At 38.0% G+C, this 12,404-nt stretch overlaps 1 protein-coding gene across 2 annotated transcripts in view; it reads right to left on the reverse strand.

Annotated features, from left to right (window-relative positions):
• Positions 1–8,732: 8,732 nt before the first annotated feature.
• XRN1 (5'-3' exoribonuclease 1) overlaps positions 8,733–12,404 on the reverse strand; it is a 104,068-nt gene continuing 100,396 nt past the window's right edge. The window contains exons 41-43 of one of the 2 annotated variants that reach the window (XM_080822543.1): positions 11,577–11,615; positions 11,048–11,208; positions 8,733–10,391 (exon numbers count right to left, since the gene is read on the reverse strand). In XM_080822543.1, the coding sequence (XP_080678669.1) occupies positions 10,089–10,391; positions 11,048–11,208; positions 11,577–11,615 (503 nt within the window). In that variant the 3' untranslated portion in view covers positions 8,733–10,088. The remainder of the gene's footprint in view (positions 10,392–11,047; positions 11,209–11,576; positions 11,616–12,404) is intronic. The other variant, XM_080822544.1, reaches the window with a different exon arrangement.

The raw sequence follows: 12,404 nt of genomic DNA on the forward strand, positions 1-12,404 counted from the left end.
GCATCATTTTTCTTCAGCTTGATTTTTCTTAAAAAGAAAAATCAAAGGTCACAAAAAGTGCATTAATAGTTTGTCTCATAGCTGATGCTGCAGTGTGTACAGATCCTGGGGTTTAAGCTCCTGGGCTTCCTCCTGTGGACACCAGCATTTTTCTGATGCTGCTAATCGGGCTTTGCATCCTCTTCTCTGCCAAGTCCCCTCATGAGGACTCTCTGCTATCGCTCTGTAATGCTTTTTCCTTTCCAGAGAGGAATAGACAAAGACAATGAGCTGTGGCTAACATTTACCGTTCTTAAGCAGGGGCCAGTACGTTCATTCCCCAGAAGAGAAAACCTGTTATTTTGCAGTGAAGGAAAAGAGCAAAATTCCTTGTCAAAAGTCCTTCTTTGCTTGGAAATCATGCCAGCTTACTTTTTAAGGTTCTGATTAAAGGAGAGAGAAAGAAAATTGGTCTTTAGGGTCCTGAATGAGGCAGGAGCATTGTGTTATAAATACGCAGTCATTTCTTTATGAAGGGAACAGTCTGTATGCTGGCTGAGCCCTTGTTTCTCTTTCCCCTCTTTTGGAGTTCTTCCCCAAAACCTGAATTTCCTGGCTCATGGTAGGCACTCACCTAATACATGTGACATATTATTTCGAAGTATGACCTTCAAGTAGTGCTACAGATTCTCCCTTCTGCACTGCTAGCCCCACTAAATCTACCCCGGGTTCCCACTGGCATGTCCTCTAATAATTTCTTGCCTTCTGCCAGAAAGCTGTCCTCTCCTGCTGTATCACATCTTGCTTTCTTTGCAGAACACTTCTGCCTCACATGTACCTGGGGATGCCACACTGGCCTGTCTGCTCTTACATGTTACAGGCCCAATAACATGAATCACTAAAGTGGGAACATATTCCTAGAACGAACATGACTGAAGAATCCCCACAGACAAAATTGCAACTAGAATGTCATATGCTTAAGTTTTGCTGAAAGTTGTCAAAACCAGTTTTGAGAGAATGCTCTTTTTAAGAAAGGGAGGGGTTGTGGGTCAGGTGGAAAGTGAGAAAGAGAATCCCAAGCAAGGCTCGACACCCAGTGCGGAGCTCCATCTCACAATCATGGCCTGAGCCGAAATCAAACCTGGATGCTTAATCGACTAAGCCACCCAGGTGCTTGAGAATGGTCTCTCTTTTTTTTTTTTTTTTTAAGATTTTATTTATTTATTTGACAGACAGATCACAAGTAGGCAGAGAGGCAGGCAGAGAGAGAGGAGGAAGCTGGCTCCCTGCCGAGCAGAGAGCCCGACGCGGGACTCGATCCCAGGACGATGGGATCATGACCCGAGCCGAAGGCAGCGGCTTTAACCCACTGAGCCACCCAGGCGCCCCGAGAATGGTCTCTTTTTAAAACATTGTTTTATTCATTCATTTTCGGCCACATTCCATAAAAAAAATGTCAGACATAGAGGGATATAAAGCATGGTGACATACCTAGGGATCTGTACTATCTTCTCAGCCTGCTCAACTGGAGGTTTAGTCACAATGAGGATGTTGAGCACAAATTCCTCCATGTCAAAGAGAATAAAGATAGACTTACTGTTTCATACAAGGATCACTGCCATCCTGGTCCTGCAAACAGCTGGCTCAGGCCTGTCACTCCACAGGTTTGGATTGGATAGGGAAAGACACTGATCCACTTGGGAAAGCTTTCTACCATCATGATGGCTTCCTTGAAGTCAGTCTGGATTCTTGAGGTCACTCTTTTGCTGCCTCCCTCTAAAAAAGCAGGGATTTGGGACAGTTGGCTTTGGCAAAACTTTGCACAGAAGTACAGAACTTCAGAGCTATATTCATGGAGACACAATTAATGTCTTAATAAGCGACTTGCACCTGTGAGTAATACAAACTGTAAAGCCCAGAAACCGACAGAGTGGAGTAATGCCCAGCCTTGGGCATAAGGGATTTGTCCATCAATATGTGTCCTGTTGTCTCTTATAGAACATGGCGTTCTAACACAACAGGCAGAGTACCTCAACCACCTTGTGGTTGAGAGTAGCTCTGACTCGGTGATACATTCTTGGTAAGAAATAGGAGTTTATGCTTCTGATAATCCATGAGTATGGTTGTAGACATCAGTCAATATTTGTTTGACATTCTAGGACGTGTTATCAGGCTGAGAAAGATGTCTTGGAAAGAACTCATATTTCTTAGACAAAAAAGAGACTCAGCAGGTCATATATGGAGAATTTGGGAGAAAGTAGTTCTTCTCAGGAAGGCATTGTGACCAAATACACTATGAACTGCAATATACCAGAGAGGATCTCTGGTAAAATATTAATGGGTCAACCTGAGAAGGTTGATCCTGATTCCACATTTCTTCTTTCACTTTGATATTCAACTTACTGAACAATAGAAGAGTGTCTAAGAATTGGTGCAGCTGCTTCATTTGTACTTGGATTACTGAAACAGCTTTCTATGATTTCCTCTCTCTAATTAAGTCTATATGATGCCACCCTTCTTAAAATCATATTAATAGCTCCTAATAGAAGGGCTTCTGGGGATGTAGTCCCATCCTGACCCATCTTGCTCTATAAGGAACACTCCTCCATAGGAATGGGCCACAGCAGCCATGTTTATATTAGTTGACCTTACTTGCCTAGGCAGAGGTGAACATCTGACACAAACTCAGCCCATCTGGAGTTGAGTTGGAGACATGCTAGTCCTAGGCTGGTTGCTGGAACTGAAGCAGTGTACAGCTGGAACATGGAAGCCATGAGTGTTAGATAGGCCGAGGTGAGACTAGAAAACGTAGATACCTACATTCCTGATAGCTTTCTTGTTCTTGGACCAGGCCCTTTTGAAGCCCAGCTGTGTTCTTCCTCTCGGATTCTAGGCAATTTTCCTGCATCCGCATGATAAATCTTCTACTCCCACCCCCATTTTATTTTTTTCCTGAGCTAGTTTAAGTGGGATTTTGTTACATCCAGGTAAAACAGCATGGACTAAGACAGACTTTAGGATGAAATTCAAACACTTTAACATGGTCTGCAATGTTCTTTATGATCTAGTGTCTACCTTTGCCTTTTTACTTCTGACCTCTCTTAATTAGCACCACATATAATTCAGTCCTGATCAGTCTCCTTCCCTCACTTAAGTCCTTTGGGATGTAGCTCCTTCAGAAAAGAAACTGATACCTTTCCAGCCTGTGAGGTTCCCTTCTTGTGTACTGGTTATACTGGTATTGTGCCTGGTGGTTTATTTGTCCCTCTTCTATTGACTTTATGTCGATAAGTCAAGACGAGGTCTTACTCACATTTGTTAATGCTTTGTTTGTATTAAACCCTTAACAGATACCAATAAAAAGCAAATAAAATGAATGAGAGTCTATTCATAATATAATGACACAGTGTTGATGTAAAAACTAGATTATGAAACCTGAACCTTCTAGTATAGCAAAGTGCTTCAGAGTGTAGGATTTGGAGTCAGGACTACTGCAGAGGTAAAACCCATTTACATGATAGGGTTATGAGGATTAAAGGAGTTATCTGTGTAAACCATTTGTAACATTGGCTTGGGATATTAGGTACTTAGCAAGCATTTCATGATGAGTAGACTTTTTGTTCATCCTGTATCTAGGAACTCAGTGAAACATGGCTAAGACTCCCACAACTGTAGGAATCAGTGACTCCGTAAAATATTGGAAAATTCTAAAGGCAACCATTTTCCAAGTTGAAGTTTAACAGGGATAACCCTTTATGAGAGCTGTTTGCAAGCACGTCCTACAGTGAGCTTTGGTTACTATTACGGCAAAACTGTTTTGCAGGCCTTCTTTTATGTAAAAACTGTAAGGACTGCTGGCTCAGAATATGGTTGTTGCTTAAGAGCCTGTCTTAGAGAGGTTGGCATTTCCTTTTCAACTCACAGCCCCAGTAGGGGCAGTTTCTCAAAATAACCTGCCCTTCCCTCCGCTCCCCTCTTACCCCTACTACAGATGAGTGTCCTGATCTACAGAGCTACAGGCCTCATAGCTCCGTGCAGAGGAGACAGAGTGAACTGGACAGTAAGCCCCTGACTAAGGTCCAGTTCCTGGGAGGCCTGATTGTACTTCTTGGATTGGATTCTGTAAGAATGCCCCAATTTCCTGAAACAAATTTCCTTTCCTTAAACTAGCTTGAGTGGGTTTTGGTTTGTTTTGTTTTAAATCTTTTTTTTTTTTTTAAGATTTTATTTATTTATTTGAGAGACAGTAAGAACATGGGAGGGGCAGAGGGAGAAGCAGACTCCCCACTGAGCAGGGAGCTGGACAAGGGGGCTGCATCCCAGGACTCTGGGTTCATGAACTGAGCTGAAAGCAGACATTTAACTGACTGAGCCACCCAGGTGCCCTGGTTTGTTTAGTTTTGATGCTCATATCAGAAGATTGGTACCAAGATTGGAAGGAAGCCCCAAGAATGCTGTAGAGTTGGGGTGAAGAGGGGTGGTTACAACGGATCGCAGTGTGAGGATCTGACAATCTGGGGGAATGAAGTAGAAAAATAGCTCACTAAGTCTCTACTGGTAAGCCTACACCACAGGCCTCCTGCTGGATCAGGGGGCCAAACACTGTATCAGGATGTGATTGCTCCTTGGGATCTAGAGGGAAGTACAAGATGAGAGGCAGTCTGAGGTTTATCGGGCAGAACTGGAAGCAGATAGAGTAGGAAGAAATTTTCTTCCCTCCTTAACCCTTCTTTTCAACTCCCAATATCATTGGGAGATTTGGGTAAAATACTGTGTCAAGAGTTATATTGTGAGGCATGGCTGATATTAGCAAGATGTTACTTGTAGATTGCCCAGATTCTATGTATCAGTAGAAATTAGTCCCTTTCTATGAGGCTCTGTAAGAACCTTCCCTTGCATGGTAGAAAAGATAGCGAGGATTGTGATGGGGAAAAAGAAAAACAGAGTCGAGTCTCCCAGATGCCCAAGTGAAGCACAAGGACTCTATGAACTGGACACTGGAGAGCGACGCAGTGGGAAAAACATAGAGGTATTTGGCACCATCCAGAGGACTCTGTGTTTGGGACCCAGTTAAAAGATTTTCATATACACAGGACAAACCCTTATTTACTAACATTTGTAATACACCTAGTATGTACCAGGTGCTTTATACATAGTAACAACACAAGAGTGTTTCATCTTTAAGATGAAGAAACTGAGGCTTTGGCTTTACATCACTTGGCAATGCTAATATGATAACCATTTATTTATAACCAGTAGTAAGTAGAGTAAGGTTCTGAACAGTGGCCATTGGAATCTACAATCATCACAGACTTTTTCCACCAACCAGTCTGTCTCAGTTTACTCTAAATGACATACATTCAAAACACAGATGTAAAAGGATAGAGGGTTTAAGTGAATACCGTAATGTTCCTATTTTTGATATTAAAGTAAATATACAAGAACAAACAGCTTATGAAATCATTCTCAAGTGTTTAATTAAAATCCATATAGCATTTAACATGTATAGATTTTTAAACTCTTTCAGTGACTCTTATATTTTAAAATCCTTCTGCACAACATTTTGAGGCTAACTTCATGCTAGAGATCTACAAATGTACAACTTAACACAAAAATACATTCGGAGTCCATTCCAATGCAAGTTTAAAACACTTTAATTGCAGATAATGTAAAGATATTTTAAAAACGAAAACTACAAAATGAGCACATAAAAGTCTTCCCTTTTCAATTTTTAATAAAATACTGCTCTGTATAAGATCTAATGAAAAATTCCAGTTACTTATAAAATAGCTATGTGAGAAAAGAAATGAATTAAGGTATATATGTATGAATTATATTGTTTAAATGAATAGAATGTTGAACATTTTGATTGATACAACACACTATTTATTACCCATATATCAAAATAGAGGAAAACCCTCAAAGAAGCAACTGGGTGCAAGCGAAAGAAAATGTAAGAGAACTGAGGCAACAAAACAAAGGAAAGAGCCCCTTAGCTGTAAAGGAAAAGGAATAAAATAACTTAAAGCAAACTGTGGACCAAATTCTCAGTCCTATTATTCATGAGAAACAGTATGAGAATTTGGCTTCAAATTACTAAAACATCTGTCTGAACTTAATTATTTGGCCTAGGCAATTTAAAAGTATACCAATTGTTGAAATCAAAAGCAATGGGTGTACTGCTGGGAAAAAATTAATTTTTGCAGGTTTTACTATCTAAAACTATCTACTGGAAACCAGAGTCTCCATCACAAATTGCACTTGAGATGGCTGAATGCATTGATTGAGCAAGGCATAATTGCTGGTTCACTGACATACACACAAACACAAAAGCAGCTATAGATTGCTGATATTTTTAATTACTAAAACTATTTTACATGTGTGTGGTTTTTTTTTCCCCCTCTCCCTGGGGGGGAAAAAAAAGATCAGCAATACCAGAGCTGTTAACTCAGTATGGTATGGTAATAGGGACACTTCCGCATGCCTACTGACTCACCACTGTTGTCTGTCTGTTTCAACACAGTCTCTTACTGCTCCCTGGCGGAAGATGGAGAGGTCTGATGGAAATACGAACCAGGTCAGTTTGAAAGTATTCATTTCTGGAATTTTAAGCTTTATCCTGACTAGAAAAGGATGCTCCTGTGAAAAAGACTGTTCCATTGACGAAGCTTACAAAATAGGCATAAAGAACACTACCAGTTTGAGTGCTATCACTATCTCTAGAAAAATGATAAAGGAACTTAAGTGATTTTTTTTTTTAAGTAGAGAAAACTTGTCACGGTTATATCTTGCCAATAAATTAATTCTCCTCTATAGTAAAAACACAATTTGAAAACAAGATGATCCTAAGAAACATAGCAAGCTCGAAAAGCTGGGAAATTGTACACTGTTGCTTTAAAAAAGATACTCTGAAAAACGAGACAAAACACATTAGGCCTAACTTCAGTGGAGATCTGGACAGTGTTATTCACCCTAAGGTAAAAATTAGACAACCACTACAAAAAAGTATGATTCATTAATACAAATAGAACAGATGAAAAGTGACTAAAAAAGCCCCTGCAACTTATCTGCTTCCTTGATCTAGAAAGACAGAATATAGTCTGAAAATGCAGTGATTGGAAGCATCTTATTTAATTGGTTTCTTTCTTCCAAGTCCTCCCTCACTGCTTCTCCCCTTAAATGAAGATTCTAGATTAGTTTGAAAACAACAGTTTAAAACCAAAGCAAATATCTGATCATAGGAAAGGAAAAACAACAAAAAACCTGCATCAAGAGTTCTTCATCTCTTCTAATAGAAACAAAAACTAAAACGAACCTTATCTTTTCAGTTTTAAAAGAACTCCTTATTCCTCTGAAACGCAAGCAACATCTTAAACTGAAACCAAGGTACCCTGACAGGCAAAATTAATGTCTCATGCAACTGACTCTCAGATGTTTAAGACTTTAGTCTACATGATGTTTAAATCAATTAATAGCTTTTGTCCAATTATAAAACTAGGTGATGATCAGGCAATGCAGGCAATTGTAACAAGGAACAATGAAACTAGAAGAATCAATTTCAAAATTCACTTAATGCACTAAAAAATAAAGAGAGAAATTAACTGAATAAGAATATTTAGATTTAACTCCTTTGGTTACGTGGAAGCATGAAGCAATCTGGGGACTCTGCTCTTCTGTGCCCTATCGAGACCACAGCTTTCACAGAAAGTTTACAGCAGATTCAACAGTCAAATGGGCATATTTCTAAACTTTGAGCTGATCTGAGTTTGTCCAATCCAAGATGGAAAAATTGTAAGTTTCCCATACTATCAACAAATCTAGTCTCCTCAAGATTATCATGAGATAAAAACAGTCTCTGTTCCTTATGTCCTGCATAGGGAGGCACAAGTCCTGTTGATCTCCTATTGATCTCATGCCCACATTTGGAATAGGTCTAAAGGGAAAGGAAAAGATGAAGGCCTGACCACTAATCTAGTCATTATTAAGCTCTTTCCTATTTAATCTCTCCTCAATCTTGACCTTTAGAATACTACATGTTTTTTTTTTAAAAGGGAGGAAGGAATAAAAAGAAAACACTTTTGCTGCCTATTCATGTAGAATTATCAGCTCACTTTGCTCAAACACTGGGGAAATATCCTATGGGTCCGGTAGCAATATGCTTTTTGAAATTTATCTTGGAGTTTTCAGAAGATGGCACATGCTCCTTCCTTTGTACTCTAAAAAAGATGTGGGTTGTACGCTGTTTTTAGAGGGGCCACACAGCAGTGATGAGTGAGGCAATTCTTGAATGCTGGAATTTGTACAGGTACATAAGATAAAAAATATTACATACTTTAAAGTAGTTAAGAGGTTAACAGAACATTATTATCACAATTTAACTTTTTTGTATTATATTCTCATAATACAGATTTCCTTTTAAAACAAAGAGAGAGTTTGTGGGACACTAAGAACAAACACAGAATTATTTGAGCTTCATTATTCAAGATCCCACTACAGATAAACATTCCCAACAAGGACATGCTGGGAACCAATGAACATCTGAATCTAGAAAATTAACAGAAAATAAAATCACAGAAACTCACATGACTATAATAAATGACAGATAATGAACACTTATCTCTTACACTAAAGGCACTACTAATATACAAATATCCTATTAACATTTAGAGAAACTCTGAAATCAGCAGTTAGAGAAAGGAATCCATTTAGTTCAATACCAGCACTTTAAAAAAAAGAAATAGACTACTTTAGGACTCATGGCAGGGTTTTTAATGAGTTAAATGAAACTGGATATAATAATAAGTAGCTCCATATAAACATTATGGCTCCTACTTTTTAAAAAATTATGATAACTTACTTCCTTAAAAATATAAGCATATCACAAAAACTAAAGGATAAATATATATATGTGTGTGTGTACATATTTATATACATATATAAAAAAACTCAGGCCCTGGTACCACTGAGAAATTTTCATAAATTCTAAAATGATTTCAACAGCCACAGCTTGAACAATACACACTTCACACATGACATGCAAGGACAAAATGCCAGAGTCACTGAACAGTTCAGCATAAAGCTAAAAATACGGAAACAGAATGAGACAGGCGTTTGTCATGTAAATAAAGTACATCACAAACTGATTGTGCCTGTATTATAGCACACCTCAGAATTTTTTAAAAAATTAGAATTTCATCAATCTCAAAAAATACTACACATGGACCAACAAAGAAGCTCTCATATATGTTTAAGCAGGTAAAAAGCTATACAAAAGAATAACACAATTTATTTCAACTAACAACATGATTAATATATCTTATTTTATTCTATTAGAAGATAAATTTGCAGTCGTTGTACCCTGTAGATTTTGAAACTTGATTTTATTAGAAATTTCTAATGCTGGTTCTTGAGTAATCTAAAAAATTGTAATTACTTGCTCAAATCTAGATTGCTATTTATAGTTCTAAGCAGTTAAATGAAATACTCTGATCAGTATTCTAAAGTTGCTTTGGTACAAAATTTAGAATAAAGCAAAACTGGCAGCACCACAACAAGTGTGACCATTTCACAGCAGGTCTAAAGGACCCTCAGAGACAACAAAATGTAAGTTAAAATACTTATAAATAAGAGCCATTCTCCTGACAAACCTGTCACATCATTAAAAAGAGAAATAAAATCCACAGTCAGTAGATTGAGGCCCAATTTTCAAGCTCCATTTAATTATCCCTCAATAGTGTAAAAAATTTTTTATTATTGCACTATGATGTCTAATTCATAGGTTCAGGATACTTCTGTTGATGAGAGGCCAAGAGTTAGAGTGGTTCATTTTAATGCTTAGTCCACTGATACAAGGTTTAATTTAGTTTTTCTTTTTTATAGCTTTACTGAGGTATAACTGATGTAAAACAAACTGCACATGTTTAAGATGCACAATTTGATATAGCATGAGAAGTGCCTGACAAATTAAAAAATTTTAACTGAAAGGAAAATTTTTAATCAAAATGTACTACTTTAAAATAGCACATTCTAATTTTTTATGAGACACAGATATGGATTTCTAAAAAGGTGGGTGGAAAGGAAAGAAATTAATTTAATTCCAGGTACCAAATTTATTCAGAAGGTTTAGAAACGCCAAAATTGACGGCCAGTTTTCTTGATTTTCTTCTTGAAGAAGAGCTTGGTGTTGACTTGTGATGAGACATACTATGGCCTTGAGAGGCAGCTTCAACTTGAAAAGAAGACGCAGGCTGAGTAATCTGAGAGGACTTTAAGGAAGCGGATGAACTCTCCTGTGGAATCACTTTGGTGACACTGGAAGACCCTGGCTGGCTAGTCTGAAGTGGGGTAGCGTGAGAACTCTGGGCCTCCTTACTCTCCAAGTTCTTTTTATTTGCAACCCTTTTTTTAGTAACCTTTAAGGAATAAAAGTGTTGTTAATTAACAATGTACACAGAAAAAACTAGTGTCATAAACCATGTTGCTAATAGTTGTCAATCATGCTGACCTGTGACTTCCACTTATAGTCTATAAACCAGACTTAAGAAATTAAAGGAAATTTAAAAATTCTCCATAACTTAAATATAAAGAAAACTTAAAAATTCTCTATAACTTAAAAACAATTTATATTCCTGATTTTAAAATCACTTTGTGCTAGAAAAGGATATTACTTGCTGTAATTATTGTTATTTATTGGAACACAAACTCAAGAGAGCAGGGATCAGGTCAGACTGGTCACCGATGGTCATAATATATATTCTTTTTCTTTTTTTTTCATAATATATATTCTTAAAAAAATACATATATATATATATTTTAAAGTAATCTCTACACTCAACGTGGGGCTTGAACTCATGACCCTAAGAGCAAGAATCGCATACTCTACTGACTGAGCCAGCCAGGCACCCTGAGCATGGGTCATTAATATATATTCTTAGCACCTAGACCAGTACTGGGCTTCCGGTTAGCCTTTAATCAGTAATAATTAAGTAAACAAATTTTTCTCAACAGTCCTTGAGCATTAGCAAATTATTCTCTTAAAAATATAGTTAACTCTCTTTTCAGATCTCACCTGTAGAGGTATGAACTGATTGTGCACACCACCTGGCATTCCCCCAGCCATTGGCATGGTCCCAGAATATGAAGGATGATGAAATGGTTTCCCAGGAACTGGCACTGGTGGTCCCCACGGCATGGAGCCAAAGAGGTGAGATGATGAAGGCATTATATTAGCTGTTAAAAATCATGGACAATTTCTTTTTTAGTAAAATGGTGTCATCAGAGTCTTGAAATCTAAGATCTCTTTCTGCTGCCTCCTTTATTTTGTTTTTGTTTTTTGTTTTTCATCTTGACAAAGGGCATACATTGAACTTGTAATCCATATTGCTTACAACATTCCACCTCAGGAGCCCCCCTTAGGACTGTGAAGTATCTACGTAAGTTAGCTTGTCATTATGCTGTCTGGCTTACAAAGGCCAAGAGTACCATATAGTTATATGAGCTTTAGGAATAGTTGTAATACTATTTAATAAAAGGATCATGAAACTGTCCCTTGGGGGAGAAAAGTCAGGGCATAAAGAGAGAAATCTTAAGGATCTCACCTGCCCCCAATGCTAAGTTGCTTCCATAGTGATCCCAGCCTACAAAAAAACCAAAAAAGCTCAAGTCTTGAAATCTGATCACTTTCATTTGACATGCAGAATCTTTCTTTTCCCTATTCTAGTATTCTTAATTAAAGGATTTTTAAAAATTACATTTTGCTTCTTACTAAATGTACACTGAACCGTGGTTTCCAAAACTGATTTGCATATTGGAATCACCTGGGGAGCTTGTGAAATACAGATTCCTGGGGAAGACCCCAGGCCTATCAGACTTGGAGGGGACCAGGAATCCGTATTTTTTGAAGTACAGTTGACATACAATATAATATGAGTGTCAGGTGTACAACAGTGAGTACAGTAAGTACAACAAAGTGCTCACCATAAGTGTGGTTACTACCTGTCACCATAAAAAGTTAGGGACGCCTGGGTGGCTCAGTTGGTTAAGCCGCTGCCTTCGGCTCAGGTCATGATCCCAGGATCCTGGGATCGAGTCCCACATCGGGCTCCTTGCTCAGCAGGGAGCCTGCTTCTCTCGCTGCCTCTGCCTGCCTCTCTGCCTGCTTGTGTGTACTCTCTCTCTGACAAATAAATAAATAAAATCTTTAAAAAAAAAGTTATTAAAATATTATTGAATATATTCCCTCTGCTGTTCCTTTTGTCTTTGTGACTTGTTTATTTTATAACTAGAAGTTTGTACCTCTTAGTCCCTTCACCTGTTTACCCATCCCCCACTCCCTTCTCCTCTGGTAACCATCAGTTTAATCTACATTTATGAGTATGTTTCTGTTTTGTTTTGAGATTCCACATATAAATGAAATCATACAGTAT

The sequence above is a fragment of the Martes martes genome (assembly GCF_963455335.1).
Source record: "Martes martes genome assembly, chromosome: 1".
Lineage (NCBI taxonomy): Eukaryota > Metazoa > Chordata > Mammalia > Carnivora > Mustelidae > Martes > Martes martes.